Here is a 24104-nt window from a genome sequence, read left to right on the forward strand (position 1 = left end):
GTTCAATGTCCGGTCGAAGCGGAAGTGGAGCTTCACTACGGCGAGTCAACAAAGTAAGGAGTCGTAAGTTCACATTAATCGTTCTTCGTACAGGCGAATTGTAGCATTTAAATGTATTTCTTTTGTTCAAGTATGTTTCATTTATAGACACCGTAGCTTCAAGCGTGTGTCCTTTGCCTTTTCTTTCGAATAACACTGTAAAGCCGGTTATTTTGCCCTTTACGGTCGACGGCTACCTAGCTAAAGTATCTCAATGTGATTATCATTCTACTTTTCGCGCCAATGCCTCCCTTTGATAAATCCAATGGAAGCGGTACAAAAGATACAAGGTAAGAGTCGTCGACGCTTTCATTGAAGAGCTCCATTTTTATTGTGGAATTGTTTTTGTTTTGGTAGACCCAAGTTAGACTGGAAGTTCGTGCAGAGGTTCTGCGCTATTTTAAAGGTTCTCTTCCCGTCATGGAGCAGTCAAAGTGTTCTCATGTTTGCTACGCTTCTTGGAGTCACTTTAGCAGGTATTGTAAACAAAATAGCACAAGAAAGCTAACTTTTTCAGGAAGTGTGACGTCACGGGTATGTGTCACATGATTAGTGATTTCACTCTGACAGTGGTGGACGTCAAATCTAATTTTGACTGGAAGTTACCTAATGATTGCTGCCAAATGTCCTTGTTAAAATGGAATGGACGTTTAGATCTGTCAATGTTATTCAGACAAAACCATTCACAGCCAGTTGTCGAATATTTTTACAAAATGGACGTCTGCGTTTGTCAATGGCAGATGACGAGTTAGTGTATTGGTTACCAGTATAATGTTGAAAATATATATTTTTTAAATTAAAGACTAAAATTAACCCTAGGCTACAATCTTACACATTTACATTAATATAAATGTTTTTAATGTGCTTTCTCTTTTAAATCAAAGTCAAATTTGCATCAAAGTATTAAGCCAATATCTACTCTGATATATAAATAAAAGTGAAACTTTTTCTGCAACTATGCAACAATAGTCAGCAAAATAAGCCACTAAAATAAGGATTTTTATTGTTCCCATCACGCCATTTTGCAACCTCATCACTGATAGCGCCCGACAAAGACCTTTGACCTCTAACCTTTGTCAGACTTTGATGATCTCTCCTGTTTTTTATGATTTCTTTAACCAGGTGCTCACTCATCCATTGTTTTTCCTTCTCTATAAACCAGAGCAACTGATCATTTACCAAGTGGGCGTCCTTCCCAGTCGTTTCTACAACGTTTTGGCCGACAAGGACAGCGAGGGTTTTAAAAGCCTTCTCCTTACAGCAGCTCTAGTTATAATCCTCAATTCCACTGTAAGTCCAATCACCCCAAAACTCTTCAAATTTAAAAAATCAAAAAATTTTAGAACATTTTCTACTGTATTATTTTAACATTGTCTTGTAATCTGTGTTACAGTTGAAAAGTTTGGACCAGTACATTGCTAGCTTAATGTACGTGAACTGGAGGAAGACCATAACAGAGAATCTACACAAGGGCTACTTTCAGGGGCGTGTCTACTACACTCTCAACGTCCTCCGAGAAGACATCGACAATCCGTGAGCTACTGCTTTTTTTCCCTTTGGGGGTTGGTGAACCAAGCGGGGGTTGGTTAACGAGGCAATTGCCAACACTTCTCTTGGTCACACTAAGAAACTCAGTAAACCAACCTAAGCCCCAACAACACTACATTCCATTTCTGTCGCAAAAATAATGAGCAAATCTGAAAGAAATACTTCTAACAATATATTAGAGTGAAAGCATGTTAATTTGCCTTATTCAAATTATCCAAAAAAATATCAATATCTTAATATTTTATATTTAAACATTATAAGTGCAGTCACATTTTTAAATGAATGCCCTTTGGTTTTTGAAATTTAAATGAACTTAATCAAACAGACCATAACAGAGAACTTAATCAAACAACATAACAGAGAATCTATACAGGGGCTACTTTCAGGGGCGTGTCTACTACACTCTCAACGTCCTCCGAGAAGACATCGACATCCCGTGAGCGAATACTTTTTTCCCTTTCGGGGGTTGGTGAACTAAGCGGGGGTTGGTTAACGAGGCAATTGCCAACCCTTCTCTTGGTCACACTAATATTCTCAGCAAACCAACCTAAGCCCCAACAACACAAAATTCCATTTCTATAGCAAAAATAATGCGCAAATCTCAAACAAATAATTTTTACAATATATTACGGAGAAAGCATGTTATTTTGCCTTATTCAAATCATCCTAAAACCTTTCAAATTCATAATATTTAATATTTAAACATGTCAAGTGCAGTCACATTTTTAAATGAATGCCTTTTGGTTTTTGAAATATACATTAACTTAATCAAACAGACCATAACAGAGAACTTAATCAAACAGAGCATCCCAGAGAATCTACACGAGGGTTACTTTCGGGGGCGTGTCTATTACACTCAACGTCCTCCTCCGAGAAGGCATCGACATCCCGAGAGCGAGTACTTTTTCCCCCTTCGGGGGTTGGTGAACTAAGCGGGGGTTGGTTAACGAGGCAATTGCCAACACTTCTCTTGGTCACACTAATATTCTCAGTAAACCGACCTAAGCCCCAACAACACTAAATTCCCTTTTTATAGCGAAAATAATGAGAAAATCTGAAACAAAAATTTTTAGCAATATATTAGAGAGAAAGCATGTTAATTTGCCTTATTCAAATCAAGCAAAAAATATCAATATCTTAATATTTTATATTTAAACATAAGTGCAGTCACATTTTTATATGAATGCCCTTTGGTTTTTGAAATATACATTAACTTAATCAAACAGACCATAACAGAGAATCTACACAAGGGTTACTTTCAGGGGCGTGTCTATTACACTCTCAACGTCCTCCTCCGAGAAAGCATCGACATCCCGTGAGCGAATACTTTTTTCCCTTTCGGGGGTTGGTGAACTAAGCGGGGGTTGGTTAACGAGGCAATTGCCAACACTTCTCTTGGTCACACTAATATTCTCAGTAAACCGACCTAAGCCCCAACAACACAAAATTCCATTTCTATAGCAAAAATAATGAGCAAATCTCAAACAAATTTTTTTTTTACAATATATTAGAGAGAAAGTATGTTAATTTGCCTCATTCAAATCATGCAAAAAATATCAATATCTTAATATTTTATATTTAAACATTATAAGTGCAGTCACATTTTTAAATGAATGCCCTTTGGTTTTTGAAATATAAAATAACTTAGTCAAACAGAGCATCCCAGAGAATCTACACATGGGTTACTTTTAGGGGCGTGTCTATTACACTCTCAACGTCCTCCTCCGAGAAGGTATCGACAATCCGAGAGCGACTGCTTTTTTTCCCTTTCGGGGGTTGGTGAACTAAGCGGGGGTTGGTTAACGAGGCTATTGCCAACACTTCTCTTGGTCACACTAAGAAACTCAGTAAACCGACCTAAGTCCCAACAAAACTAAATTCCATTTTTATAGTGAAAATAATGAGCAAATCTGAAACAAATAATTTTAACAGTATATTAGAGATGAAGCATGTTAATTTGCCTTATTCAAATCAAGCAAAACATATCAAATTCTTAATATTTAATATTTAAACATTACAAGTGCAGTCACATTTTTAAATGAATGCCCTTTGGTTTTTGAAATATAAAATAACTTAGTCAAACAGAGCATCCCAGAGAATCTACACAAGGGTTACTTTCAGGGGCGTGTCTATTACACTCTCAACGTCCTCCTCCGAGAAGGCATCGACATCCCGAGAGCGAGAGCATTTTTTCCCTTTCGGGGGTTGGTGAACTAAGCGGGGGTTGGTTAACGAGGCAATTGCCAACACTTCTCTTGGTCACACTAATATTCTCAGCAAACCAACCTAAGCCCCAACAACACAAAATTCCATTTTTATAGCAAAAATAATGAGCAAATCTCAAACAAAATTTTTTTTTACAATATATTAGAGAAAGCAGGTTAATTTGCCTCATTCAAATCATGCAAAAAATATCAATATCTTAATATTTTATATTTAAACATTATAAGTGCAGTCACATTTTTAAATGAATGCCGTTTGGTTTTTGAAATATAAAATAACTTAATCAAACAGAGCATCCCAGAGAATCTACACAAGGGTTACTTTCAGGGGCGTGTCTATTACACTCTCAACGTCCTCCGAGAAGACATCGACAATCCGTGAGCTACTGCTTTTTTTCCCTTTGGGGGTTGGTGAACCAAGCGGGGGTTGGTTAACGAGGCAATTGCCAACACTTCTCTTGGTCACACTAATATTCTCAGCAAACCAATCTAAGCCCCAACAACACAAAATTCCATTTCTATAGCAAAAATAATGAGCAAATCTCAAACAAACAATTTTTACAATACATTAGAGAGAAAGCATGTTAATTTGCCTTATTCAAATCATCCAAAAACTATCAAATTCTTAATACTCAATATTTAAACATATAAAGTGCAGTCAGATTTATAAATGAATGCCTTTTGGTTTTTGAAATATAAATTAACTTAACAAAACAACAAAATGAAAATAACTACATTAACCATAAGTGTTTACATTCGGTTTATCAGACGCCCTCTATGGTTGTGGATAGGTATAACATCTAGACTCTGAATGGAAGACTTCTGATACTTTTTCCAGTGTTATTTCAATGCAAAACAGTAATGTGTTTAATTTTTCTTTCTTTCTTTTTTATGCACAGTGATCAGCGGATCAGTCAAGATGTGGAAAGGCTGTGCAAGCAAATGAGCTCCATGGCGAGCCGCCTCATTGTGTCGCCATTCACGCTGACCTATTATACCTACCGTTGCTTCTACAGGTATTGTATACATTTAAAAATAATGCTCATTTAGCATGTTTATATTTGCAGCTGGTGTAAAGTATGCTAATCGCTTAGCTAGCAGTGCAGGAATATTCCTTTATCTAAGAGCTAAAACTGAAAAAAATAGGTTCACATTAAGACAGTTTGGGTTAAATATATAGAGATAAAAGAGTAATAAGTATTTTTTATAGTTTGAAAAGATTTTGGAGTTCAAAAATGAGTTGTATTTTTATAGTTTGGGTTAAAAAATTGAGTTATAATGATAGTATATATGTTTTTGAAATAGTTAGAAATAATTGTGCAATTAAAATATGATAGTTTATGTACAAAAAAAATTGGACTTTCAAGCATAATAAATATTTTTATGTTCATTCCAAAACAATAATACAATTTGAGATCGCAAGTTCATTTGCCCAGCAGCTTTGTAGTCTACATTAATACAGTTTAGGTAAAAAAAAATGGAGTTCCATGAGTAATAAATTCTTTTTAATGTTACAAACAATAATGCAATATTTTGCTTTCCTTCTCAGCACCGGCTGGATGGGCCCAGTGAGCATTTTTGCCTTCTTCGTGCTGGGTACAGTGGCCAATAAAATCCTGATGGGACCCGTGGTGTCCACTCTATGCGAGCAAGAGAAACTGGAGGGCGACTTCAGGTAACTCCCGTCACCATGACGACACTAGATGCTAACGTTTTAGCCAAAAGTGACTTAAAGTTGCCCTAATCTTCTCAGGTTCAAACACATGCAGATTCGAGTCAACGCCGAGTCAGCGGCCTTTTACAGGTGAGTTAAAGTCAACATGGACGCCGATGGACATCTAATGTGTCCGTTGACCCGACAGGGCGGGTAAAGTGGAGCACGCCAGGACGGAGAGACGCCTGCAAACTTTGCTGGAAACACAAAAACGGCTCATCAACAATCAGCTGTGGCTTTCTCGTAAGGACCCGTGAGGCCATTTTGTAGCTTCCGTGGAATAACATGACGTATGTTTGATTTTAGTTGGGGTCAATACCTTCGATTACATGGGTGGATTCCTCAGCTACGTCGTCATCGCCATTCCCATCTTCGCTGGGCTCTACGATGGTTTGACGCCGGGGCAGCTCAGCGCGCTCATTAGTCGGGTAAGTGGAAAATACTTCATTTTTGGTTGTTTTTTTTGTCTGTGTAAAATTGGTAGATTTTTTTTATCAGTAATTCTGTTTTAAAATTACCTCACAAACTCATATTTGTTTACAGACTTTATAAAAATATTGTAGAATTGGTGCAGCCACCCTTAGGTAAAAAAAAACAAAACCATTAAATGACCACCAGAGAGCAGCACATGTGTTGTCTCATTTTGTTCAAAAGAAAAAATGCCTTACTATGTCGTTTTTTATGGAAAAAAAATCTCCCACTAATGGTCCACCATGTCCTTCCTATTTTTTGTCCCCACAGAACGCCTTTGTGTGCATCTACCTGATCAACTGCTTCTCGCAACTCCTGGACTTGAGCGCCACGCTGTCGGACGTGGCCGGCTACGCCCACCGGTAGTGCCCTGGCCCCGCCCCTTCGCCCTTCTCGTCCTCATAATCATCCCACGTCTTCATCTGTAGAATCGGTCAGCTGAAGGAGGCCACGGACGACGTCCTCCGCGAGCAGTGCGACTACGACCCGGCTTCGGGAGAGAGCTACGATTTTGACAGGTGGGGCGGAGCTTCTGAAAAATATATTATTATTATTTTTTAATGTTGGATTCTTCTACGCAGCGACTTTAACGTTCACGGCGGCCCCGTGGACACGGCTTTCGTGGTGGACAACCTGTCCTTCAAGTCCCCCTACTCGGAGCGCCGCCTAGTGGAGAACCTGAGTCTGACCATTAGCGAGGGCGCTCATCTCCTGGTGGTGGGCAACACGGGCACAGGGAAGACCTCGCTCCTGAGGGTCCTCAACAGGCTGTGGGAAGCCGAGCGAGGTGAGGGTGTCTCGTCGTCCAATGTCTGGTGTCCGATTTGACCAAGTCTATGTGGATTGGCAGGTTTGGTCCAAATGACCACGTGCTTTGGGCCTCGAGGGACCCTCTTTCTACCCCAAAAACCCTATCTGACGGACGGCACCCTGCGCGAGCAGGTAATTCCTCTGGGCAATATTGGAAGTGGAGTCCATTAAAAAGGTGGTGTGCACTTTGAGCAGGTGATCTACCCACTCAAGGACATTTTCCCTGCATCAGGTAGAGTGACTATGACACTTTGCCAATGGGAATGAGATTTAGTGGGTTTTTGTGTTTGCTGATGGTGTGTTTTTCTTTGTTTTTTTTCCTCGTCAGGGTTTGTGGATGATGACAGAATAATGAAGTTTCTGCAGCTGGCAGGAGTGGTGAGTAGAGATTTTTGCCATCCACAAAAATCGTTTTTGACAAAGAAATGTCAATTTTTAAAGTAAAAAAGTAAAAAAAACCTTACTAAACTATGTCATTTTTTAAAGTAAAAAAGCCTTACTATTCTATGTCATTTTTTAAAGTAAAAACGCCTTACAATACTGTCATTTTTTTAAGTAAAAAAATCCTTCCTATACTATGTCATTTTTTAAAGTAAAAAAGCCTTGCTATTCAATGTCATTTTTTAAAGTAAAAAAGCCTTACTATACTATGTCATTTTTTAAAGTAAAAATGCCTTACTATACTATGTCATTTTTTAAAGTAAGAAAGCCTTACTATACTATGTCATTTTTTAAAGTAAAAAGCTTTACTATTCTATGTCATTTTTTAAAGTAAAAACGCCATCTAATACAATGAAAGTACGAGTGAAAAGAGACAAAACAACAAATACTACTGCTCAATCTTGAGGAGTGGTGGCTCAGTGGTTAAGTCATCAGTTTGCCAACCCTTTGGTCCCTGGTTCAATTCCCAGTGCCAGCAACATTTTCCCAATATTATTCAGGTAAATGAATGGGATAAAAGTACAAGTACTACTGCTTTCTCCCACAGGGTGGTGGCCCAGTGGTTAAGTCATCAGTTTGCCAACTCTTTGGTCCCTGGTTCAATTCCCAGGGCAGGCAAAGATTTTCCCAATATTATTCAGTTAAAAGTATAAGTATAAATGCCTAAGTGTTTAAATGTATAAGTTTTGAGTGGTGGATGAAACATTTTGTCCAAAAAATGACTAAGTGTTTCACCCCATTTCCTTGGATAAAACGTTCAGGTAAAAGTATAAGTATTAATGTTTAAGTGTTTAAGTGTATAAGTATTCAGTGGTGGATGAAACATTTTGTCAAAAAATGACTAAGTGTTTCACCCCCATTTCCTTGGATGTATTGTTTCAACACCCTTGTATAAGTGGGGCACGAGTTGGTGTTGTGGGTTGCACACTCGCCTTTGCACCGAGAGAACGTGAGTTCGCTTCCCGGTGTCGGCGGTTCACTGACCAAGCAAGCGGTCGAGGGTCGGCCGAAGGCCGACCCGAGAACGCCTTTCGCACATACAGGTCTATCAAGTGTCTTCCGAACTGCCGAAGGCAGTTCGGAATATAACCTTTTGCTGAAAAGTATGACTAAGTATTTTATATAAATTCAAAAAAAAAATTTCGTCTACTCACCTACATGGTGTAGTGATCAGTCAAACCACCAGGTGGCTCTACCTTCCTTGGTCATCATTTGAAGGTGGCGCCACCAAGTGGCTCCACCTTCCTTGGTCATCATACTGAAAAAATGACTAAGTGTTTCACTCCTAACCCTGTATAATGCCTAAGTGTTTAAGTGTATAAGTATTGAATGGTGGATGAAACATTTTGTCAAAAAATGACTGAGTGTTTCACTCCTAACCCTGTATAATGCCTAAGTGTTTAAATGTATAAGTGTTGAGTGGTGGATGAAACATTTTGTCAAAAAATGACTAAGTGTTTCACCCCCATTTCCTTGGATAAAACGTTCAGTTAAAACAATAAGTTAAAATGTTTAAGTGTTTAAGTGTATAAGTATTCAGTGGTGGATGAAACATTTTGTCAAAAAATGACTAAGTGTTTCACCCCCATTTCCTTGGATGTAACGTTTCAACACCCTTGTATAAGTGGGGCACGAGTTGGTGTTGTGGGTTGCACACTCGCCTTTGCACCGAGAGAACGTGAGTTCGCTTCCCGGTGTCGGCGGTTCACTGACCAAGCAAGCGGTCGAGGGTCGGCCGAAGGCCGACCCGAGAACGCCTTTCGCACATACAGGTCCATCAAGTGTCTGCCGAACTGCCGAAGGCAGTTCGGAATATAACCTTTTGCTGAAATGTATGACTAAGTGTTTTATATAAATTCAAAAAAAAATTTTCGTCTACTCACCTACATGGTGCAGTGATCAGTCAAACCACCAGGTGGCTCCACCTTCCTTGGTCATCATTTGAAGGTGGCGCCACCAAGTGGCTCCACCTTCCTTGGTCATCATTTGTAGGTGGCGCCACCAAGTGGCTCCACCTTCCTTGGTCATCATACTGAAAAAATGACTAAGTGTTTCACTCCTAACCCTGTATAATGCCTAAGTGTTTAAGTGTATAAGTATTGAGTGATGGATGAAACATTTTGTCAAAAAATGACTAAGTGTTTCACTCCTAACCCTGTACAATGCCTAAGTGTTTAAGCAAGTGTTTGAGCAAGGATGTGTAATATAGAAAATATATGAACAATCTTCTCTTTAAAAAGAAAAACACTTTACTATACTAAGTCATTTTTTAAAGAAAAAAAGCCTTACTATACTATGTCGTTTTTTTCAGAGAAAAATCCTTACTATACTATGTCGTTTTTTAACGAAAAAAAAGCCTAACTATACTATGTTGTTTTTAACGAAAAAAAGCCTTACTATACTATGTCGTTTTTAACGGGAAAAAAAAGCCTTACTATACTATGTCGTTTTTTCAGGAAAAAAAGCCTTATTATACTATGTCGTTTTTGGCCATAAAAAGCCTTACTATACTATGTCGTTCTTTACAAAAAAAATGGTTGCGTTTTGGTGGTAAAGAATTATTAGACCAAACCTTGTTGTTTTCTTTGCTTTTATCGCAGTCAAGTCTGGTGGAGCGGACGGGCGGTCTGGACCAATCGGTGGACTGGAACTGGTGAGTGCGTCGTCTGGTTGGCTCATCCGTCTCTTGATGGATCATCAGACGTCAATCCTTTTGTGGACAAACGTCGCAGGTACGACGTCCTTTCCCCTGGAGAAATGCAGCGTCTCTCTTTCGCTCGACTCTTCTACCTTCAGCCCAAATACGCAAGTACGTTCTATCCGCCTCTTGTTTTTGTCCCAACCACAAAAACTGGTCTCATTTAGCTTAATTTTCCCCCAAAAGTTCTGGACGAAGCCACCAGCGCTTTAACGGAGGAGGCGGAAACCAAACTGTACCGTACGTGTAAGCGACTTGGCATGACGCTGGTCAGCGTGGGACATCGAACAAGCTTGGAGAAGGTCTGTTTTTTTCACCATTTATTGCCTAGACACAGTTATTTTTGTACATGTTATCAACAAGAAAACATGGTCAAGTATGGATCACTTAGCTTCTGCTTCTTCCCGTTTTAGCACCACGACTTCCAGCTGAAATTATGCGGGGACGGCGACTGGGAGTTGAAACGGATCAAGGGGAATTTGGCGGAAAATGCCACGTGAGGAGGAAAAAAGCTGCTTTAGATGTCAATATCTCCGCCTAGTTGGACCTTTCTATGCAACAAGTCATCTCTAAAAGTGGATTGTTTACATTGTTTTCTTCCAAAATGTTTGACCATATTTTGTAGGCCCGACCTTGAAAGTTAAGCAAGGTCAGGCCTGGTTGGCATAAATTTTGCATACAAAAGAAATAAAGTTGTTTGTGAAACAAAAACCTGAAGTCCATGTTCATTTCCCACAAAGTTGACGATGACCTTGGATGATCTCCTGAACGGCGGCGGGGTCGTCCAAGGTGCTGAGGTCGCCCAGGTCACCGACATCTCGTTCCACCACTTTGCGTAAAACCCGACGCATGATCTTGCCCGAACGCGTCTTGGGAAGCCGTTGGACAAACTAAAGAAAATAAAAATGCAATCCTATTAGATTAAATTGACAACTTTCATTGAATAAATACTAGAAAGGACGTCACGTACCTGGATGTGATCGGGGCAGGCGTACTTGGCGATCTTGTCCGAAACGCTCCGGTTGATCTGCGAGGTCAGGTCGCCATTTTGAGCATCTTGTTTGAGGACCACAAACGCATAGACACCTACAAAAAATAACACAAATTAGACATTTGCAGCTGTCCATGGCGGAGAACTTGGAAAAGAACTAACCTTGTCCTTTGATGGGATGAGAGCAGCCAATCACGGCCGACTCGGCCACCGCCGAACATTGGTTCTGTAACGATAAGTCTTGGCGTTAGCGAGAGAAAAAGCTTGTAGACAATATTTTGGACATATTGCCATGCAAAGAACTTTTCTTACCACCACGTCTTCGATCTCCGCCGTCCCGATCCGGTGTCCGCTCACGTTGATGACGTCATCCAGGCGCCCCGTGATCTGGTAGTGTCCGTCTTTGGAACGATGGGCGCCGTCTCCGGTGAAGAAATAGCCTGTGTGGACAACAAAAAATATCCTTGAGTTATGTGATTAAAAAAGGTACAGCACGTTCCTGTGATGGCTCAGAATGAAAAGAAATACTTACTATACTATGTCGTTTTTTTAGGGAAAAAAAGCCTTACTATACTATGTCGTTTTTAGGGGGAAAAAGCCTAACTATACTATGTCGTTTTTTAACGAAAAAAGGCCTTACTATACTATGTCGTTTTTTCACGAAAAAAAGCCTTACTATACTATGTCGTTTTTTTGCCATAAAAAGCCTTACTATACTATGTCGTTTTTTCAAGAAAAAAAGCCTTACTATACTATGTCGTTTTTGGTGATAAAAAGCCTTACTATACTATGTCGTTTTTTTACGAAAAAAAGCCTTACTATACTATGTCGTTTTTTGCGATAAAAAGCCTTACTATACTATGTCGTTTTTTAACGAAAAAAAGCCTTACTATACTATGTCGTTTTTTTGCGATAAAAAGCCTTACTATACTATGTCGTTTTTTCACGAAAAAAAGCCTTACTATACTATGTCGTTTTTTGCGATAAAAAGCCTTACTATACTATGTCGTTTTTTTGCGATAAAAAGCCTTACTATACTATGTCGTTTTTTTACGGAAAAAAAGCCCTAGTATATTATGTCGTTTTTTTACGAAAAAAAGCCTTACTATACTATGTCGTTTTTTTGCGATAAAAGCCTTACTATACTATGTCGTTTTTTGCGATAAAAAGCCTTACTATACTATGTCGTTTTTTTCGATAAAAAGCCTTACTATAGTATGTTGTTTTTTATGAAAAAAAGCCTTGCTATACTATGTCGTTTTTTGCAATAAAAAGCCTTACGAATGTCGTTTTTTAACGAAAAAAAGCCTTACTATACTATGTCGTTTTTTTGCGATAAAAAGCCTTACTATACTATGTCGTTTTTTGCGATAAAAAGCCTTACTATAGTATGTCGTTTTTTTGTGATAAAAAGCCTTACTATAGTGTGTCGTTTTTTTACGAAAAAAAGCCTTACTATACTATGTCGTTTTTTAGGGAAAAAAAGCCTTACTATACTATGTCGTTTTTTCATGACAAAAAGCCTTACTATACTATGTCGTTTTTGGTGATAAAAAGCCTTACTATACTATGTCGTTTTTAACGAAAAAAAAGCCTTACTATACTATGTCGTTTTTTCACGAAAAAAGCCTTACTATACTATGTCGTTTTTTCACGAAAAATAGCCTTACTATACTATGTCGTTTTTTCACGAAAAATAGCCTTACTATACTATGTCGTTTTTTCACGAAAAAAAAGCCTTACTATACTATGTCGTTTTTACACGAAAAAAAGCCTTACTATACTATGTCGTTTTTTCACGAAAAAAAGCCTTACTATACTATGTCGTTTTTGGTGATAAAAAGCCTTACGATACTATGTCGTTTTTTAACGAATAAAAGCCTTACTATACTATGTCGTTTTTTCAAGAAAAAAAGCCTTACTATACTATGTCGTTTTTTCACGAAAAAAAGCCTTACTATACTATGTCGTTTTTTCACGAAAAAAAGCCTTACTATACTATGTCGTTTTTGGTGATAAAAAGCCTTACTATACTATGTCGTTTTTTCACGAAAAAAAGCCTTACTATACTATGTCGTTTTTTCACGAAAAAAAGCCTTACTATACTATGTCGTTTTTGGTGATAAAAAGCCTTACGATACTATGTCGTTTTTTAACGAATAAAAGCCTTACTATACTATGTCGTTTTTTCAAGAAAAAAAGCCTTACTATACTATGTCGTTTTTTCACGAAAAAAAGCCTTACTATACTATGTCGTTTTTTCACGAAAAAAAGCCATACTATACTATGTCGTTTTTGGTGATAAAAAGCCTTACTATACTATGTCGTTTTTTCACGAAAAAAAGCCTTACTATACTATGTCGTTTTTGGTGATAAAAAGCCTTACGATACTATGTCGTTTTTTAACGAATAAAAGCCTTACTATACTATGTCGTTTTTTCACGAAAAAAAGCCTTACTATACTATGTCGTTTTTTCACGAAAAAAAGCCTTACTATACTATGTCGTTTTTGGTGATAAAAAGCCTTACTATACTATGTCGTTTTTTCACGAAAAAAAGCCTTACTATACTATGTCGTTTTTTAGGGGAAAAAAGCCTTACTATACTATGTCGTTTTTTAGGGAAAAAAGCCTTACTAAACTATGTCGTTTTTTCACGAAAAAAAGCCTTACTGTCCTATGTCGTTTTTTAGGGAAAAAAAAGCCTTACTATACTATGTCGTTTTTTGGTGATAAAAAGCCTTACTATACTATGTCGTTTTTTCACGAAAAAAAGCCTTACTATACTATGTCGTTTTTTAGGGAAAAAAGCCTTACTATACTATGTCGTTTTTTAGGGAAAAAAAGCCTTACTATACTATGTCGTTTTTTAGGGAAAAAAGCCTCACTATACTATGTCGTTTTTGAGGGGAAAAAAGCCTTAATATACTATGTCGTTTTTTAGGGGAAAAAAGCCTTACTATACTATGTCGTTTTTGGTGATAAAAAGCCTTACTATACTATGTCGTTTTTTAACGAAAAAAAAGCCTTACTATACTATGTCGTTTTTGGTGATAAAAAGCCTTACTATACTATGTCGTTTTTTAACAAAAAAAAAGCCTTACTATACTATGTCGTTTTTGGTGATAAAAAGCCTTACTATACTATGTCGTTTTTTAACGAAAAAAAGCCTTACTATACTATGTCGTTTTTTTCAGAGAAAAAGCCTTACTATACTATGTCGTTTTCTAGGGAAAAAAAGCCTTACTATACTATGTCGTTTTTTAGGGTAAAAAAGCCTTACTATACTATGTCGTTATTTTAGGGGAAAAAAGCCTTACTATACTATGTCGTTTTTTGGTGATAAAAAGCCTTACTATACTATGTCGTTTTTTCACGAAAAAAAGCCTTACTATACTATGTCGTTTTTTAGGGAAAAAAGCCTTACTATACTATGTCGTTTTTTAGGGAAAAAAGCCTCACTATACTATGTCGTTTTTGAGGGGAAAAAAGCCTTAATATACTATGTCGTTTTTTAGGGGAAAAAAGCCTTACTATACTATGTCGTTTTTGGTGATAAAAAGCCTTACTATACTATGTCGTTTTTTAACGAAAAAAAAGCCTTACTATACTATGTCGTTTTTGGTGATAAAAAGCCTTACTATACTATGTCGTTTTTTAACGAAAAAAAGCCTTACTATACTATGTCGTTTTTTAACGAAAAAAAGCCTTACTATACTATGTCGTTTTTTTCAGAGAAAAAGCCTTACTATACTATGTCGTTTTCTAGGGAAAAAAAGCCTTACTATACTATGTCGTTTTTTAGGGTAAAAAAGCCTTACTATACTATGTCGTTATTTTAGGGTAAAAAAGCCTTACTATACTATGTCGTTATTTTAGGGGAAAAAAGCCTTACTATACTATGTCGTTTTTTAGGGTAAAAAAGCCTTACTATACTATGTCGTTATTTTAGGGAAAAAAAGCCTTACTATACTATGTCGTTTTTTAGGGTAAAAAAGCCTTACTATACTATGTCGTTATTTTAGGGAAAAAAAGTCTTACTATACTGTGTCGTTTTTTCACGAAAAAAAGCCTTACTATACTATGTCGTTTCCAATTGAGGTGAAAATAATTGGCAAGTCAAATGCATGAAAGGATATAAAAAATCTTTATTTAGCTTTTCAACTTACCGGGGTACGGCTTGAAGTAGGTGTCAACAAATCTTTCGTGGTCGTTGTGGATACTGCGAGCCATTCCTGGCCAAGGCCGAGCCAGACACAGTGCCCCCGACGCCTCGGCGGACGTGACCTCTTGACCCTGAAACAAGACAAAAGGAGCCATGAGAACATTTATAATAATAACAGGAGTTTTTGGAGTGACAATGTGTCAACAAATTGGTTTCAGATGGGTGGAGGGAGGCTCAGATGAGAATTATAGCCGCATTTTATCTACCTCAGCGTCCATCAGGGCGGGTTTGATGCCAAGGAAAGGTCGCATGGCCATCCCGGGGATGATCTGGGCGTCGGCTTCTGCCGGGCGAGGGGCGATGCAAATGCCGCCCGTCTCTGAAAGCATTACAAAACATGCCAGTGAGTTAAAAAATATGTATAAAAAATGGATGCAATGACTTGAGGCTGACGCAAAGTGGATTAGAAACTAGCTGGTCTGGCTGAAAGGAGGAGGAAAGTAGGGCACAACAGACGGCCAGCTCACGTGCGCTGCCAGGATAATGCGGCTCCAAAATACCAAAACAACGTTGAAAACTATAAAAATGTCTGTGAATTGTAGTCCAAAATACGTGTTGAATATACGTCATCAAAACTACAAAAATGTCTTTAAATAGTAGTCCAAAACACGTGTTTAAAACTACAAAAATGTCTGTAAATAGTAGTCCAAAATACTGTTCAAAACTACAAAAATGTCTGTAAATAGTAGTCCAAAATACATGTTTAAAACTACAACAATGTCTGCAAATAGTAGTCCAAAATACGTGTTCAAAACTACAAACATGACTTTAAATAGTAGTCCAAAATACGTGTTCAAAACTACAAAAATGTCTGTAAATAGAAGTCCAAAATACGTGTTTAAAACTACAAAAATGTCTGTAAAAAGTAGTCGAAAATACATGTTTAAAACTACAAAAATGTCTGCAATTAGTAGTCCAAAATACGTGTTAAAAACTACAAACATGTCTTTAAATAGTAGTCCAAAATACGTGTTCAAAACTACAAACATGTCTGTAAATAGTAGTTTAAAATACGTGAAAACTACAAACATGTCTATAAATAGTAGTCCAAAATACGTGTCGAAAACTACAAACATGTCTTTAAATAGTAGTCCAAAATACGTGTTGAAAACTACAAACATGTCTTTAAATAGTAGTCCAAAATACGTGTTGAAAACTACAAAAATGTCTGTAAATAGTCCAAAATACGCGAAGAAAACTACAAAAATGTCTGTAAATAGTAGTGCAAAGTACATATTGAAAACAAATAATATGTTGTAAATCAATTTTAAAAAATGACAGGTACAATTTTTGACGTAAACACGACGACAGACTAAAAGGAATCAAATGAGGTCAATCAAAAACAAAATTAATAATAGAATGCCAGCCGCCATATGCTGACAAAAAAGGGAATGGGCCAAATGTGGAGCATGAATAGAGCCACTTACTCCTAATTGGACGCAAACAACTGGTCTACTTAGCATCTCCGTATCCCTAATTCGTTAATTCCCCGTTCCCACATGTGCTAACGTTCCGATTAGCGTCGGTTAATTCGCGCTTTCCGCCATTTGGTGACCACTCGACCTAATTTAACCATTATTAGCAAAAATCCCATGATTATCTTCCCTATGTATTCCTCTATGGCTGACGCTAAGGCACTTACCCGTTTGCCACCACGTGTCCACTACGGGGCAGCGGCCCTCGCCAACGACCTCGTGGTACCACTCCCACGCCTCCGTGTTGATGGGCTCGCCCACTGCGGACAATCGGCGTCGAGGGCATCAGTCGCCGGGCGTCCGTGGCATCCGGGTGGGATCGGATGCCTTACCGGAACCGAGCGTTTTGAGACTGGAGCGGTCGTACTTTCGCACCCATTCGTCCCCGTATTTCAGGAGCAGGCGGATGGCCGTGGGGGCGCCGTAGAACTGGTTGATTTTCAGTCGCTCCACCGTCTCCCAGTAGCGTCCTATGGAAAAAGAGAGGGAGTCAATGTCGTTTTTTTAAAGAAAAAAGCCATACTATAAGGTATGAGGCGTCAAAAAAAAGGTTTGGTACCTGGGTCGGGATAAATGGGGGTGCTCTCAAACAGGACGCTGGTGCCTCCGTTGGCCAAAGGTCCGTAGACGGCATAGCTGTGTCCGGTGATCCAACCGATGTCGGCCACGCAGCCAAAAACGTCCCCATCGTTGTAGTCAAACACATACTAGCCAATGAAAAAATTACCGGAGGAGCTCGGTTGGCGTCCTTTCCGCAACGTCTTCTCACCTTGTGCGTGAGCGATGTGTAGAGAAGGTAGCCGGCCTGCGTGTGGACCACACCTTTGGGCTTGCCGGTGCTGCCCGACGTGTACAGCAGGAACAGGACGTCCTCGCTGTCCATGGCGGCGGGCGGGCAGACCGCCTCCTCCAACATCATCTCCTGGAAAGAGAGGATTTAGGTGGCAGGTTTGGATGGAGCGAACTGGTTTGTTGTGGACTCACCTCCTCCATGTCCACGTCTTTGGGGGTCTTGGACACCGGCGCCCCCGTGCGCTTGACCACGAAGACATGGCGCACCGACGGGCAGTCGCGGACCGCCGCGTCCACCGTGGACTTCAGGGGGGTGACTTTGCCGCCTCGGACGCTTTCGTCCACGGTGATGACGGTGCTGGAGCGTGCTAGAAGACATTTTATTTTGAAAAAACTTCAGGTCAGGAAGTCGTCAAAGGAAACAACAAAGGTTATAATTTTTGCTCTTTGCTCTCCGTTGCCTTCAAACACTCAAAATGGCCCTGCAATAAAAGATTAACTTTTCTTATCTTACAAAAGGAAATAGTCAGCTATTAACTAACTCACCCAAAAAATGTATACTAAGAAAACAACATATAGAAAATGTACGATTTCCCATTTCAAACGGATAGGTCGCCCATTACCGTTGATATATGAAAAAAAATTGGAGGCCTTACCGTCTCTGATTCGCTCGGCGAGGGCTTCGGCGCTGAATCCGGCGAAGACCACGTTGTGGGCGGCGCCCACGCGGGCGCAAGCTAGCATGGATGCCACGGCTAATGGGCAAGGCGGCATGTAGATGGTGACGCAGTCGCCCTTCTTCACTCCACGCCGCCTCAACAGGTTGCCGGCGCGGCAGGTCATCTCCAGGAGCTCCCTGTGGAGATTGAGTTCAATTTGCATCATTTTTTTGTAATTTTAGGGGACTTATAACAAATTTTGGCATCGCTTTGTCATTCTAGGGGACTTATGGTATATTTAGCACCACCCAGTCATTTTAGGGGAGTTACAAAAAAAATTCCGACCGGACCCGTCCCCGGTCAGAAGCGATCCACTTTTGGGCCGCAAGCCACATCTTTGACACTCCTTCTCTCAAGACTATACATGTTGTGGTCCCCTGGTCTAACAGTCCTTTTTGACAAGTTCTGGTCTTGTATTGGACAGCCACTGACCTGTAGGTGACCTTGACCTCGGTTCCAGGTTGATCCCGTTCCCAGATGAGCGCCACCTTGTGGGGATCTCTACACGCATGACGATCCAGGCAATTGACTAGAGTTTGGAGACAAAACATTGGGTCAAATCATCACACTATGCCAAGTTGTCAATGCTTATGTAACAACACACTTGAACAAAATGTCCATTTTTCTATGTTAAAAAAAGTACTGGTTGTTCCGACTCACCGGAGACATTGAGCCGTCCTCCCCGGAACCAGCTCACCTGGCCCCGCTCCATGTCGCAGTGGAGGACGTGGCCAAACGGGCTGATCCAGTCCAGGCGGCGCCGAGCCACGGCGGCCCAAAACTTCTCCGCTTGGCCGACCGAGAACTCCTGGAGTCCCGCGCGGTCCTGCACGCCCGGGAAACCCGCCGCCTCGGCCAAGAACGTCGTCAGGGTCCGGCGGCCCAACGCGGTGGCTTTCGCGCACCCGCGGGAGAGCCACATTTTTCCGTAGGACAGAGAAAGAGAGAGCGAAAGGGGGCCCCCGGCCGGCCCCAGGCTAACTCCAAATATGACGGCAAAACATTCCGTTCTGTAGTTTGTGGAAAGGAGCGCCTGTTTAAGAAGAGGGTTGGACTTGAGGGGCGGTCCAAGAACAACCACATCACGTTTTGCCCCCTCCCCTGAAAGTCGTAAAAGTACCGGATTCCAAAGTAGGAAGGAACTTTTCAGCTTTGCAGACGCCCATGGCTGTTAAATATCCTGTTTTAATCAGATGGCATACATATGTACAAAGACAAAGAAGGGGGAAATCCAAGTATGGTAGGAGTATGTACACAAGGGGCTGTATTTCACATTAGAGTTGGGGGTCTGGCCAGCAAAAAAGGAGGTCCCAGTCACGTCACAGCGTGACCGATTGTTTGTGCTGGCCCTCGCCATTGGAGGGCCAAGTGAGTGAGAGGAACAAACATTGAATGGCCAGTGAACCCTTTCCAATTCCAAAGTAGCCAAATTGCTCATCTTGTCTCTTTTGCTTTGTAGAATACTGCACAAAAGTGCTTTAAAAAGACTGGAGATCTGTGGATGTCCAATGTAGAGTCTATTATGTTAAAAATGTGACTTTTTTCACATTACTGCAAAATAATTTCCCATTAAATGTCAAAAAAATGGATGGCAAAAGATAAAAATCTCGAATAAAGTGGCACTTTAAGATTAAAATGGACACTTGGACTGTAAAAGAGCTATTGGGAAATAAGCCAAATGGCCATTGGGGATATGGGAGGGTTCACTGCACTGTCCCATTATAGTTTGAGAAAAGTTCTGGGTTAGATTTCCGCCTCGTCCTCTCGCTTGCTGAGGATCTTGGCGTTGTGCTCCTGCGCTTTGGCTCGCAGCACGGCGATACTGTGCACCCGTTGTTGGTCTCCGTGGCCGTCCGGGTGGCATTTTTCCTCCTCTTGCTGGCCGCCCGTTTTGCCCCCCACGCTCCTGTCGTCCTCTGGCGTTTCCACGGACTTCTTGTGCATGCCTGAAGGACAGAAGCCATCTTTTTTTAGTGCGAATTGAGCACGGCCTAATTCTCCTTTCATCGATCTACCGGATTTGACCCGCTCGATGGACGGTGGGCCGTGGGGAGGTACGGATCTAATCTGTCCTAATCAAGTGGGATTATCGCGCCATCGAGCGAGAAAGATGGCGAGGGACGGTGGATGATTTTTTTGTGTGGACGGGAGGTGGTTTTATGGAAATATTTAATGCCCTGAGGACCGCCTCACCACTTTTTTAAAATCTTAAACCGCCCAACAAATGAGCCCCCAAAAACGCGTTAGCTCACCTAGCAACCATGGCGCGTAGGACTCGGTGACGCCCTCCTTGGCCGACTTGAGGATGGATTCGGGTAGCGGAATGGAGTGGCGCACCATGGCGCCGTAGAGGCCGTACTCGGCCATCACGCTGCTCCGCCCCCAGCACTTTTCCCTCTTCCGCCACTTGGCCCGCCGATTCTGGAACCACACCTGGTGGAAACAAGTCACCAATCAATCAGAGGGAATAGTCTCCATTTAAAATCAATGTAAAAATGTATGGGATGTTTTCCATGAGAAACGAATATTGACCCCGTGGAGGTCGTCTTTTTTGGGGGGCAACAGGCGCTCATTCTTTCCTCCAGATGGATTTTGCGGGCGGTAATAGCCTCGGCCAGCTCATGAATATGGACGACCGTCATAAAACGGGGGTGGAATGAGATTGGCGCGCGGGGGGACGGGATTAAAAACCATCAAAGCGGGGAAAGCTATTCAGGTAGATGGGATGACAAGCTCCATCTCATAAAAAGATGAGCCTCGCATGAGCCATGGCGCTTCCGACGCCCTCCCGTGACCTCCAAGGCGCCCGCCGGCTGATTGAAAAAGAACTTCATTTGCGGGCCCGGTGGGCTCGGCTGACAAATATCCCGGGAAATTAAAAAAGGAACCCGGCTGGGGGGGGCTAAGGGGGTTTGCCATTACATGCTAATTCCGCTTTTGCTTTCATGAAGACAAAAAAAAGTGTACTTAAATCGTCTTGATGTATGAAAATGTCATGAATCTATCAGACTAGATGAGGGATTTAAAAAAAATTGTAATCATTAAAAAATATATATATATGAATGACTACTAAATAAAATATGGCATAACTAATAAGGAAAATAGCATTAATGGCTATTTTGGAAAAAATAAAATATTTAATATTAAATATTTTATTTTTTCCATATTTTTGTTAAATTAAATACAATAACTTGGAGTCATAAATAAATTCAATTTAAAACTAAGACTATAGGGAAAGTAAAGGGAATTGAGGGGAACTTTACTGCCCTCTGCGGAGGGATTTCTGTAATTACACCTTAAAACGAAAATAAAAAAAAGCTTAACTATAGCACGGCACATTTTCTTGTAAGATTTACAAATAAACGTCGGCACTATTTTCCTTTACTTCCAGTGACGGCGATAGACGTCCAATTGACTGACCTGTATCCTGTCTTCGGGCAATTCCGTCTTCATGGAGAGCATCTCCCGAGCGTACACGTCCGGGTAGTGGGCCTCGTTGAAGGCTTTTTCCAGTTCTTCCAGTTGGTACGAGGTGAAAATGGTTCTGCAGGCAAAAAAAAAGGATATATTATTATGAAATTATTAGGTTTTTTTTTGCTATCTTTCCATCATCCGACAATAGTGGATGTCTATGAGAATTTGTTATCTAGAAAAGTACACAATGCATTGTCACATTGTATGCTATTTAAATAATTTGCTATATGTACAGAGGAATTACGATATTATATTTTTAATAATAATAAAAAATATATATATTTCTACCTGTGTCGTCTTTTCTTTCTTTTCTTGCTTTGGCTCAATGAGGATTTGGAGTACTTCTTATCATTCGGGGGAAGGCTCATGTCATCTGAATCTGGAAGTCAAAAAAACATACATATAATTTTAGTGCTGGTTCAAATTTCATAACATAAGAGATATCATATTTCAGACCTATCACTAAAACCAAGTCAATTCTAAACAACACAAAAGGCCTAAAAATACCAGCAAGCCATTGTAGAAATTATCTACAAATCCAAAAAAGTGCGATTTAAATTATCAAAAATAAAATCGAAAAAAATCGCACAATTCCCACTTTTAACACTAAAAAATGTCGTGATTTCTCACCCGAGCTGGCCGAGTGTCGACCGTCCAACAAGCGCGCGTTGGGCCGACCGTGCAAAGGCGGCCGGTGCGCGTTCTGCGCCTCGGACAACACCTCCAGGAAGGCCGGCTGGCTGTAAAAGGAGCGAATGCCGTCGGGGCCCAGCAAGCCGACGCTCAACGCTCCGTGTCCGAGCGCCGAGCGAGCCGCCGCCGCCAGTACGTGGTGTCCCCGGTGGGGGATGGCCTCCAGCGGCCGCCTGAGGAGTGCCTGAGCGGCGGCGATGGAGGCGACGGAGGCGGCGTCGCTGACTAGCGGCCCCGCCGGCAGCGGCGGCGAGAGCATCGCTGCCACTGCCAGCGGAGGCTCCTTGTTAAGCCCGAGAAGCTCCTGGATACCGAAACCCGTTCGGCGGTACGCCTGCTTGTTTTCGGAGACGTCCTTTCCCGTCATGATGCGGCTGGGATTTCACTTTTTTTTTTTAGTCGGGCACCGGGCGGGGACGGACGCTCCTCTTTATCCGACTCCCCTCCCACCTCGGCGGGCAACAGGCGGCAGCCAATCGCCGGAGAGCGTACTTCAACTTTCAGCCACGGGCCGGCCGGCATTCAACAACACATTAAAAAACATGGCTTTTCGTGGTCGCCTGCCCCTCCTAAGCAAAACAACGCTCATTTTTCATCCTCGTTACACGCGTTTTTTTTTTGAAGGAAATAATTAGGCAAAGAGGAGCTTAAACTTTCCCCTCTTGATGCTTCCGTCAGTGCTCATCTTCGTTGAGCTCATCTGATGGAGTCAACCGGGCGGAATAATCCATTTTCAAATCATTTTGCAAAATACAGCCGTCGTTTGTTTTAATTTTTGACAGGTTTTTTGGACGTTCATATTCGTCAAACAGCCAAATTTCAAAAAAATAGTGATGGACAATAATTTTTTTGGGGTCGATTAGCAACCATGGGTGAGATTTCCATCAAAAAAGTGGACGGTGAGGGACGTCAAAACGACTAAGGACACCATTGATCCGTTAGACGTTCGACCTCGCGCGTGCTCATTTGCATATTCTAATTAGGCTGGGGTGATAAAAACGTTTTGTCTCGCATCTGTTGATATGTTGATGAAGCTGACCCCCCTCCCCTTTTTTTTAATCGGCCTTATGATTCCACCATCATGGACGTCCTACTTTAGGGTATTGAGGACACACACGGCAAACTGTTTGGATAATAATCTTACTCTAAATATTATTTATTTCAAGTATAAAGTGTGATTTTTCTGGCCAAATTTTTGTTAAAACTGCTATTTAATCAATTAGGAGACAGTTAGATTTTTTGTGGACCTGTCCTGAGGGACGTCAACACGTTTGGAGATGTTCTCTGATAAGAGAGGACGCCATGTCGGCCATCTGGAGGACACACAAATAAATCAAAAAATCAACAATAACGGAGGGATGCTTAATAGGTTAGTTAAGGGGCTTTTGAAGGCCCAATTGTGACATCACGTGTTAACATTTTGTCTTTCATTTAAAACATAGATAACATTATATGAGCATCAGTATTTCATATTTGTTGTGTTTACCTCCATAGGAATCAGTGTGTGTATGATTTATTTTGGACTCTGATGTTTAAGAAAAAAAATGATACTACTTGTGGGTGGGGCTATTTGGTGAGGTCAGTTATACCCACTTAGATTTCATTAATGACATCATTTTAATGATCAAATCCAATAAATGATACCACCTACATTCTCATTTATTTACATTCTAATTGACATTCACTAAAAAAAATAGTTTTAAAGCTATAAATAGAAGGCAATGATCCACAACATTCGAGTTAATGGGCGGGGTCAAAATGTCTAGCGGTTCCCTCCCCGAACCCCAGTTGAG

The 24104-nt window shown here is 40.7% G+C and overlaps 3 protein-coding genes across 3 annotated transcripts; 1 reads left to right on the plus strand and 2 right to left on the minus strand.

Moving 5' to 3' along the window:
* Positions 1 to 23: 23 nt before the first annotated feature.
* abcd4 (ATP-binding cassette, sub-family D (ALD), member 4) lies at positions 24 to 10654 on the plus strand. Its single transcript, XM_077736791.1, has 19 exons — positions 24 to 329; positions 397 to 515; positions 1202 to 1329; positions 1433 to 1572; positions 4709 to 4825; positions 5359 to 5484; positions 5563 to 5613; positions 5672 to 5766; positions 5830 to 5951; positions 6265 to 6356; positions 6423 to 6512; positions 6576 to 6781; positions 6845 to 6936; positions 7000 to 7036; positions 7133 to 7182; positions 9846 to 9898; positions 9978 to 10054; positions 10130 to 10245; positions 10357 to 10654. The coding sequence occupies exons 1-19, from the start codon at positions 283 to 285 to the stop codon at positions 10441 to 10443; spliced, it is 1845 nt and encodes a 614-aa protein (XP_077592917.1). The 5' UTR covers positions 24 to 282; the 3' UTR covers positions 10444 to 10654.
* On the minus strand, positions 10247 to 19211 carry acss1 (acyl-CoA synthetase short chain family member 1). Its single transcript, XM_077736781.1, has 14 exons — positions 18805 to 19211; positions 18577 to 18673; positions 18082 to 18281; positions 17618 to 17793; positions 17403 to 17555; positions 17193 to 17340; positions 16966 to 17103; positions 16801 to 16893; positions 15365 to 15477; positions 15103 to 15229; positions 11247 to 11374; positions 11097 to 11160; positions 10914 to 11029; positions 10247 to 10833 (listed from the first exon to the last, which is right to left on the minus strand). Exons 1-14 carry the CDS (start codon positions 19064 to 19066, stop codon positions 10669 to 10671), a joined length of 1980 nt encoding a protein of 659 aa, XP_077592907.1. The 5' UTR covers positions 19067 to 19211; the 3' UTR covers positions 10247 to 10668.
* A 98-nt stretch (positions 19212 to 19309) lies between these two features.
* Positions 19310 to 22877, minus strand: LOC144210256 (visual system homeobox 2-like). The gene is made up of 5 exons (XM_077736818.1): positions 22249 to 22877; positions 21907 to 21997; positions 21565 to 21688; positions 20397 to 20577; positions 19310 to 20090 (listed from the first exon to the last, which is right to left on the minus strand). Exons 1-5 carry the CDS (start codon positions 22676 to 22678, stop codon positions 19888 to 19890), a joined length of 1029 nt encoding a protein of 342 aa, XP_077592944.1. The 5' UTR covers positions 22679 to 22877; the 3' UTR covers positions 19310 to 19887.
* Between the last annotated feature and the right edge of the window lie 1227 nt (positions 22878 to 24104).

This window comes from Stigmatopora nigra, chromosome 2 (genome assembly GCF_051989575.1).
Source record: "Stigmatopora nigra isolate UIUO_SnigA chromosome 2, RoL_Snig_1.1, whole genome shotgun sequence".
Classification (NCBI taxonomy): domain Eukaryota; kingdom Metazoa; phylum Chordata; class Actinopteri; order Syngnathiformes; family Syngnathidae; genus Stigmatopora; species Stigmatopora nigra.

Coding starts and splice junctions, on each gene's coding strand:
- abcd4 (XM_077736791.1), top strand. CDS start 283: ATGCCTCCCTTTGATAAATCCAATGGAAGCGGTACAAAAGATACAAG. Junction 5,485..5,562: donor AAACTGGAGGGCGACTTCAG/GTAACTCCCGTC, acceptor TAATCTTCTCAG/GTTCAAACACATGCAGATTC. Junction 7,037..7,132: donor GGACATTTTCCCTGCATCAG/GTAGAGTGACTA, acceptor TTTCCTCGTCAG/GGTTTGTGGATGATGACAGA.
- acss1 (XM_077736781.1), bottom strand. CDS start 19,066: ATGTGGCTCTCCCGCGGGTGCGCGAAAGCCACCGCGTTGGGCCGCCGG. Junction 18,282..18,576: donor GAGGTCAAGGTCACCTACAG/GTCAGTGGCTGT, acceptor CAATCTCCACAG/GGAGCTCCTGGAGATGACCT. Junction 15,478..16,800: donor GGACACGTGGTGGCAAACGG/GTAAGTGCCTTA, acceptor TAATGCTTTCAG/AGACGGGCGGCATTTGCATC.
- LOC144210256 (XM_077736818.1), bottom strand. CDS start 22,678: ATGACGGGAAAGGACGTCTCCGAAAACAAGCAGGCGTACCGCCGAACG. Junction 21,998..22,248: donor TCGACACTCGGCCAGCTCGG/GTGAGAAATCAC, acceptor TTTGACTTCCAG/ATTCAGATGACATGAGCCTT. Junction 20,578..21,564: donor TGCCCGAAGACAGGATACAG/GTCAGTCAATTG, acceptor TGTTTCCACCAG/GTGTGGTTCCAGAATCGGCG.